General features: G+C 49.4%; 1 protein-coding gene across 2 annotated transcripts; it reads left to right on the top strand.

Moving 5' to 3' along the window:
- The first annotated feature begins 365 nt into the window (after positions 1-365).
- On the top strand, positions 366-6,567 carry Prss38 (serine protease 38). 2 transcript variants are annotated; one of them, NM_001304375.1, is made up of 5 exons: positions 3,419-3,835; positions 4,010-4,172; positions 4,833-5,104; positions 5,674-5,816; positions 6,059-6,561. In NM_001304375.1, exons 1-5 carry the CDS (start codon positions 3,700-3,702, stop codon positions 6,311-6,313), a joined length of 969 nt encoding a protein of 322 aa, NP_001291304.1. In that variant the 5' UTR covers positions 3,419-3,699; the 3' UTR covers positions 6,314-6,561. The 2 variants fall into 2 exon arrangements, with proteins under 2 accessions (XP_006246600.1, NP_001291304.1); XM_006246538.5 differs by having other exon boundaries at positions 366-4,172; positions 6,059-6,567.
- The last annotated feature ends 1,615 nt before the right edge of the window (positions 6,568-8,182 follow it).

The following is an 8,182-nucleotide window of genomic DNA, read 5'->3' as shown; positions in this document are numbered from 1 at the left end:
AAATAGAAGAATTAAGAAACAGCTGGGAGTGCGAATGTACGATTACAATCTCAGCGAGTGAGAAGCCAAGGGTCACTGAAGCCAGCCTCAGTGGCATAGCAAGTTCCAGGCCAGGTAGGACTATAGTGTGAGGCCCTGTGTCAAACAAACAACATCAGAAACTGGAGGAGAAAAAGAAAAGAAGATAAGAAAAATGTCAGCTTACCGAAACAAAGGAAGAGAAGGAGCAAGGAGAAAGAGAAGGAGGAAAGGATGGGGAAGAGTGGAAAAGGGGAGTCACAGGAAGAGGAACGAGGGGGGGGAGGAGGGAGGAGAGAGGAGGGAGGAGGGGGTGGAGGAGGGAGGGGAAGGGGGTGGAGGGACAGAGAAGGAGCATTAAAGCACCTCACACTTCTTTCCAAGTAGTCCCTTGTCTCCTCCTACTTTGAGTAGTTTCTTTGGACTTGCACTCTACTTCATGGATTCTCCCTTCATCTGGGTCTAAACTCGTGTTAAGGCCATTCAGTGGGCTCTGAATGTGTGTGTGTGTGTGTGTGTGTGTGTGTGTGTGTGTGTGTGTGTGTGTGTGTGTTTAATTTCTAGAAGCTCCCATGTATGATGGTTCTTTAAAAAAAAATAACTGGGGGCTGGGGATTTAGCTCAGTGGTAGAGCGCTTACCTAGGAAGCACAAGGCCCTGGGTTTGGTCCCCAGCTCCGAAAAAAAGAACCAAAAAAAAAAAATAACTGCATATTGTCCAGTTGTTGAGAATAGAAACTTAGAGACCTGACTCTGGCACAACAAACCATGTCCTTTATGTCTCTGGCTGATAATTCAAGTGCCTGGGTTTCTTACCATCTGTTTTTAGGCTGTTTCTCATTCACCACGTCTCCTCTCGTGTTCCTCCAGTCTTTGCTCCTGGGCTGGAGAAATACCTAATTTTTTTTTTCTTTCAGAAATAAGCAACAGCTAGGGTAATGTTGTCAGTGTCCTGGAAAGCTCCTGATTGCAGATACAGATACCCCAGCCCCCTGCAGTTACGCTTAGCCTAGGAGTGGAGAACTTGAGGATTCCTGAGTTTAGGGCCTGAGCTACCAGATGATGCTAAGTTGGGCTACTGTCCAGCTGAGTGCTGACTTGCCTCTGCCCATCCCCTCACCCTTTGGGCACACTCTTCTTTGTTTTCAGTCAAAAGCAGGTGTGGTTGAATATGGTCCACACCCTTGATGGGTCCTGGACTCTTATTTGTTTCCTTAACCCAGAAAGATGCCAAAAATGACAGAGTCCCTTCCCGGCCCTTCCCGAAAGGGCGGGATAGCCTGGGTTCCAGGATCTCCTCGCTAGCCTAGCTTACCCTGGGGAGTCGTCACCATGCTTTTGATTTTTGCTGCTTCTATGGAGATGACATTTGTGTGCTGCCGTGAGTTTTTCCTTGTTTTATTAGGAGGGTTGACCCTCACTGCATTGCTCATCGTCACCGGAAGCTTGTCTGCGTTTTCACCTAAAGTTTTAAAGGGCTTTCTTGATCACTTTAGCTCAGTTCTGTATAAAGGGTGTGGTAGGATCACATTCTTCCTTTCCGCAGATCCTGTGCGTGCCTCTTGAGTCCTGTGTCAAAACTCTGTGTAAAGATCTAAGTCTGGGATTCATTTCAGCAATAGAGTGAGGTCGGCCTCCTTCCCCTTCAGGGGTTGGGATCTTGACTCCAAGCAGAGTGATAGCGTTTAGAAGTAGGACCTTGAAGACATTGTGATGATGGTGCACGTGAACGAGAGTAGTGCCCTTACAGAAGAGGCTTCAGGATTCTCTCGCCCTTGCCCTCTGTGAGGACGCAGGAAGCAGATTTAAGTGTGTAAACCCAGAGGAACCTGATCTTAGAACCCCAGCCCCAAATGCAAAGAATACTGTGTTTTCATAAGCCATCTAGCCTGTGGGATTTTCAGTTAATTTCTTTCTTTTAAATGATGTTTTTCTTTAACTTTTTATATGTATGGATGTTTTGCCTGCATGTGTGTCTGTGTGCCATGTATGTGCAGTGCTTGAGGAGAGGCTGGAAGAGGGCATTGGGTCCCTTGGAACTGGAGTTGCAGATGATTGTGAGCCACAACATGGGTGCTGGGAATTGAACCCAAGTCCCCTGGAAGAGCGGCATTAGCTTTTTTTTTTTTTTTTCTTTTTTTTCGGAGCTGGGGACCGAGCCCAGGGCCTTGCGCTTGCTAGGCAAGTGCTCTACCACTGAGCTAAATCCCCAACCCCACAGCATTAGCTTTTAATCAGAAAACCATCTCTAGATCTGGAGTTTTGTTTTAACACCATGAATTGATGAAGACAATTCCATTATGTCTCTCCCCAGCCCTGCTAAGTTTTGTTCTAGGCTACACCTTACTGATATCTTAATTACTGAAGCCTTAGGCTTCTTCTTATTTGGCTTCTGTTTGGAATTGCTGTGAATCTGGTGTGATCAGAAACAGCTGTGTGTATGACCTCAACCTTCATACCCAAGTGCACGGGATATTTATGACATCATACCCAAGTGCGCAGGATAGCTCCATCCCTCTGACTTTGACAAATCTTGCAAAGTTTTGTAATTTTTCTCATCCTTTATTCTATAGCCTTGTGGAATCCTCTCCTTAAAATATCTTTTAAATTGTGTGTATCTGTGTTGGTGAAGCTATAGAATGCATCTCTAAGGCCATAGGTGACAGACTCCTGGAGCTGGAGTTACAGGTGGTTATGAACTGTCCCACATGGGTGCTAGAAATTAAACCCGGGTCCTTTGCAAAAGCAATACTCCCCTTTTAATCTCTGAGCCATCTCACTAGCCTCAATTTTACTTTTTGTTATTCCTTTTCTTTTCTTTCTTTCTTTCTTTCTTTTTTTTTAAGACTGATATTGAATTCACCTGCCTTCCCAGTGCTGGGACTAAAGACTTGTTATATCATGATATATATGTTATACCATGACATACCAGCTGGAATCCTCCCTTGAGAGTAAAAGGAAGGGTTGTCAAGACTTGCAAGAGGGTATATTTTACTGCATATAAACAAAGACTTAATTTTTAAAAAAAGATTTAATAGCAGATGGTGCATGTCTAAATAGTAAAATCTGGCAGATCTGAGTCTGCCACTGAGAGAGCTTAGAACACTAGAGTTTGAAATAGAGGATTCTTAAACAGAACTTGTATACCCAGGCCTGACTCTGTGTGTGTGTGTGTGTGTGTGTGTGTGTGTGTGTGTGTGTGTGTGTGTGTGTGTGTGTGTGTGTGCGCGCGGGCGCGCATGCATGTGTGTTGCTTCAATGATCCATCCTAAATGCTGCCAGAGATGGGTCCTTTCGTTTGCTGGCAGGGTTACCCACTGATGCTATCAAGTAACCAGGCCCAGGCCCCGGCCCCGGCCCCGGCCCTTGCCCATGCCCAGGCCCAGGCCCAGACCCAGGTCCAGGCCTAGGTAGTGTCTGTCGCCTGTATCTGAGGTGAGGTCGGATAGTCAGGCATCCTTCCCTGCTGACAGAGTAGTCTTTTGGCAATCTGCAATGTCAGCCTCCACACAACTCAGGTTCCTTCCGGCCACACCCGCTAGTTCAAAGTCACCTGCTGGGGGCGCCACCGACGCATCAAGGACCCAAGTGCTGTCACCGTCACGTCACCTCCTCACCAGGGGAGGCGCTGTCACATTTCCTGGTCAGCTGCCCTCTCCTGCTGAACTGCGCCTCTGACTTCATGGCCGCCCCCACTTCCGGCCTGGGCTTCCTGGGATACCTGCTGCTTCTGCTTCTACTGGTTACCCCAACCTGGGTCACACCAGTCAGTCACCGACACCCTAAAAGCCAGCCAAATTCGCTGAGCAGTGACGTGGGTAGGCCCCTGTCCCAGGGTCTGGGTAGTGATCCTTTCTCCCTGGATGGAACCTCGGCCTTAAGCCCGGGCCCGGCCCCTCCCCATTCAAATATACGTTGTCCCTTCCTCCATCCGTGGCCGCCCCTCTTGTGGTGTGGCCGTGAGCCCAGTCTGCATTTGTTCCTCTCCTCAGCCTGTGGCCAGCCAGCTCTGCACGGCAAGCTCTTGGGTGGAGAGTTGACTATTGATCGGAAATGGCCGTGGCAGGTCAGCATACATTACGCTGGCTTTCACGTCTGTGGTGGCTCCATCCTCAATGCCTACTGGGTGCTGACGGCAGCACACTGCTTTGCCAGGTGAGACGTACAGGAGCTGTTAGGAGTAACTGAGCAGGGACACAAGAAAGGAGAGGCCTCAACCATGTGCCGGTGGCTTGGACTGGTTTATCCACTGTTGATGCAGGCCTAACCACCATAGCTGATACACTCATTACCTTGATCTCAGACTTCAAGCTGCTTCCAATGGACCAGCATGGATCTATCCACCCTCTCTGACTGGGCCAGTACCTAGGTGCATGGTCTGTCCCCTTGAGCATAGTTCACTACAGACCAAGCTACATCCCTCCTTGAGAAGAAATCTCCATTTACAGTGTGCCCCTGCCTCCATCTTACCCTCCCTTCTCCAGCAAGGTCCCCGACACTAGAGACAGTGTTCCTCCACAGAACCTTTGGGTAGCTGGCCCTTTCTCCTGAGCCTCATCCTGTCAGACCCACAACTGTGATATACAGGGGTTAGTCAGTTATTCAGGAAGAGGCCAGAGAGGGGCCCATTACATGGCTATCTGGCTCTCCAAGTCCCGGCACAGGCCCCTATTGATCCCCAAGTCTCCTTCCATCCAAATCAGGACCTCTGAGGTCAGATTGTCAGATAGGTGAGCAGACCCAAGCTGGCAGACCCTGTCTGTGGGCTGGTGATACAGGGGGCTGCAGGCAGTTGGCCTCTATTCTGGTTGCCAGGGAGAAGAGACTCCAAACCTTTGACATGTACGTGGGCATCACCAACCTTGAGGTGGCCAACAAACATACCCAGTGGTTTGAGATCAACCAGGTGATCATTCACCCCACCTTCGAAATGTTCCACCCTGTTGGAGGGGACGTCGCGCTAGTGCAGTCGAAGAGCGCCATCGTATTTTCTGACTACGTGCTTCCAATTTGCTTGCCATCTTCCAACCTGAACCTCAGTGATTTGTCTTGCTGGACTACTGGATGGGGAATGGTCTCACCGCAAGGTATGAGCCAAGTCAGATCTCACGGAAGTAGAGCATAGAATGGGTCTCCCTGGCATCGGGAAGATGGTTAGGAGAACAACTTAATCCAAAAGATATAGATTCTATGGAAATAATCCACCGGAAATTAAAAATCAGCTCTCAGAGAGGAAAAATTCCTTTATGGGGTTTATGGCCAGCTGAGGGAGAATCAGTGGCCTTGGGAATAGATCAGTAGAAATTATCCACACTGGAACAACAACAACAAAAACTACATGTGAAAGGGGGACAGAATGATATGAAAAAGAAACTCCGTGTGAGTAGGACTGGGTTTCCCTGTGTGGGTGTGGCTTCCCTGTGTGGGTGGGGCTTCCCTGTGTGGGTGGGGCTTCCCTGTGCAGGCCAGGCCTCCCTGTATGGCTCTTCCTTGTGGATAGGGCTCTCTTTGAGTGGGGATTTCTTCTAGATTTCTCCTCCATTGACCAAGAACCCGAGAATGTCTTTGCCTCCTTGCCTCCCAGGACCAAGAAAGACCTAGCTGGACTCAGATACACACCCTCACCTGGCACTTCCTCTCTCCTCTCCTCTCACAGGCGAAACCGGGAAAGATCTGCTGGAAGCGCAGTTGCCACTAATCCCTAAGTTCCAGTGTCAGCTGCTCTATGGATTGACATCCTACCTCCTGCCAGAGATGCTGTGTGCTGGGGATATCAAGAATATGAAGAATGTGTGTGAGGTGTGCCCATCTTTTTGGGATCAGAGTTGGGGACTCTCTAAGTAGGGGACTGCTGGGGGTGGCTTAACCCAGGCAGACAGTGTATGACCACCACACACTTGTATCAGACCTCAGTGCTGAGGCTCTGGGCTCTGTTGCAGCCAGAGAGGGGTCTATGTGGCGGGGAGGGGATGGACTCCCATTCTGCACCCGAGGGGCATACCTGAACTAGTAGGTCACAGAAAGCCCCTCTTCCTTTTCAGGGTGACTCTGGCAGTCCACTGGTGTGTAAGGTGAACCAGACCTGGTTGCAGATTGGAATAGTAAGCTGGGGACGTGGATGTGCCCAACCCCTGTACCCAGGGGTGTTTGCCAATGTCTCCTACTTTTTGAATTGGATCCGTTACAACATGGAAACCATACCTGATCCTCCTCAGCTAACCCCCTTTGTCTCTTCATCCCTGAGAGCCACCGTAAGCAGTTTTGTGACTATAATGGGGAGCCTGTTGGTTTTGTGAGGACTGAGACACCCACACCCTTGGGCTGCTTCATGCCCTGTTTCTGTCCTCCATAGCTGTCCGATCATGCTCCCATGCATTTTGTGCCATGAAGTCAGGACGCTTGTCCCAGACTCTTAAGTCTGTAAGAGGCTGAGCAAGAGAACTGGGGAGGGGCAGGACCAGGAGGGAGAGGTGGGGACAGCTGGGGTGAACCAAGAGCTTGGGTTCTACTCATGTGACAGACAAAATTTATTAAAGGTTTGTGAAACAAGCGCCTGGGAGCTCCCACCCTCGCCCCGTACACCGGTCTTACTGCAGCGTCCTTCCCTGTGCAGCGGGTAGGAGTCCACACATAGAAAGTAGGCTATCCAGACACTGTCAGGCAAGTGCCCATATGTAAAGAGAGGCACAGGAAGTCGGAGAGATTGCTCAGTGGGTAAGAGCACTGGCCGCTCTTAGAAAGGACCCAGTTCAGTCCCCAGAACCAACCTGGCAGCCCACAACCATCTGTAACTCCAGTTTCAGGGACCCAGTGCCCTACCCTGGCATCCACAGACACCAGACACCAGGCACACAGGAGGTACACAGACACGCATGTGGGCAAAACGCCCACACACATATAATAAAGATTGGGGGTGGGGAGAAGAGAGAGAGAGAAGTACAAAACAAACAGCTTTTCTAGACACTGACCTGGGTAGGGCCTGTGGGAACAGCCCGAGTGAGGGGAGAGGCCACAGTTTAAATGTTGTCAGAAAAGAGTTTGGAGACATGGAAGTACTCCAAATCGGAAAGCAGAAAACAGGAGCTGAGGATAAGCAAGGGACAGGGAAGAAGCCAAAAGGGTATGTGTGGGAAATGAATGAGCAGAAAGCCCCCAGGGCACCAAGTCTCATGTCTGCAGGATCTGTGCCCTGGGTTCTGCCCACCTCAAATAGAAAACATTCCCCTAAGTTTCATCTCTGCTGAACATGATCAGACTCCCCAAACAATGCACTGTAACAGTGATCGCCATAGTAGTTCTACTGTGCTAGGGGTTAAGTCAGCTAGAGGTGGTTCTAGGGAGGAACCAGGCACAGAAGCACATTCCTACAATTCAAGCACTCAGATTCCTATAACTCAATGCAGAAACAGGAAGGGCAGAGTTCGAGGCCAGCCTGGGCTGCACAGAGAGAACCTGTCTGGATGTATGTGGGTTCTGTGCAAAGCACATCGGTTTTATGAGGGTCTGAGCATGTGGCAAGCTCAGAGGAAAGTGCATCAGGCACTTGTGAAGAGAAGTTACTCCTGCATCCATGCTGAGGGACCACTGGGTTTTGAAATGTTGCCTTTTGAAAGAAAGGGGGGGAGCCAAAAAGTAGGGGAGAAATTATTAGCTTAAGATAGGAAAACAAAAGTCCACAGAAGAAAAGACACCTGCTGAAATAGGGGGCGTGTGAGATTCTCAAAGAAGGGATCATATGTAATAAGTAATGAAGAAGCACTGTTATTTGAAAAACAAAAACTAGCCCCGTAGAGAATGAAGGTTAAAACAGACCAGAGCCCATAAACTAATGCAGATATCTAAGAAAGTGGCCCCACCCCCTACCCCCATTTACTAGACATCCCTGCGAACAGGTTTTCTTGAGACATGTACAAATCTTCAACTGCATCACTGCCCCATCACTGCCTGGTCTTCTGTGAGCTCAGATAAAAGAGTAGCACCCCACTTGCTGCCAGGACCAGCTTTGGATGAAGATACACAACCTAATCCAATGTACGCACAGGAATTCAAAACCCCTGATGAGGAGCAGGTGAGAGAGTTCAGTGAGAAAAGGTACCTGCCACCAACCCTAAAGATGTGAGTTCAGTGCCTGGACCCTCTAGGGCGAAGAGCACTGGCTCCCACAG

The sequence above is a fragment of the Rattus norvegicus genome, chromosome 10 (assembly GCF_036323735.1).
Source record: "Rattus norvegicus strain BN/NHsdMcwi chromosome 10, GRCr8, whole genome shotgun sequence".
In the NCBI taxonomy this organism is placed as follows: Eukaryota; Metazoa; Chordata; class Mammalia; order Rodentia; family Muridae; genus Rattus; species Rattus norvegicus.
The sequence above is the reverse complement of the archived record's forward strand: the minus strand, read 5'-3'. Positions and strand labels throughout refer to the sequence as shown.

Bases quoted from the DNA above. Each gene is read 5' to 3' on its own strand.
- Prss38 (XM_006246538.5), top strand. From the start codon at position 3,700: ATGGCCGCCCCCACTTCCGGCCTGGGCTTCCTGGGATACCTGCTGCTT. The intron at 4,173-4,832 runs GTGAGACGTACA...TCTGGTTGCCAG, and splicing joins GCAGCACACTGCTTTGCCAG to GGAGAAGAGACTCCAAACCT. The intron at 5,817-6,058 runs GTGTGCCCATCT...CTTCCTTTTCAG, and splicing joins ATATGAAGAATGTGTGTGAG to GGTGACTCTGGCAGTCCACT.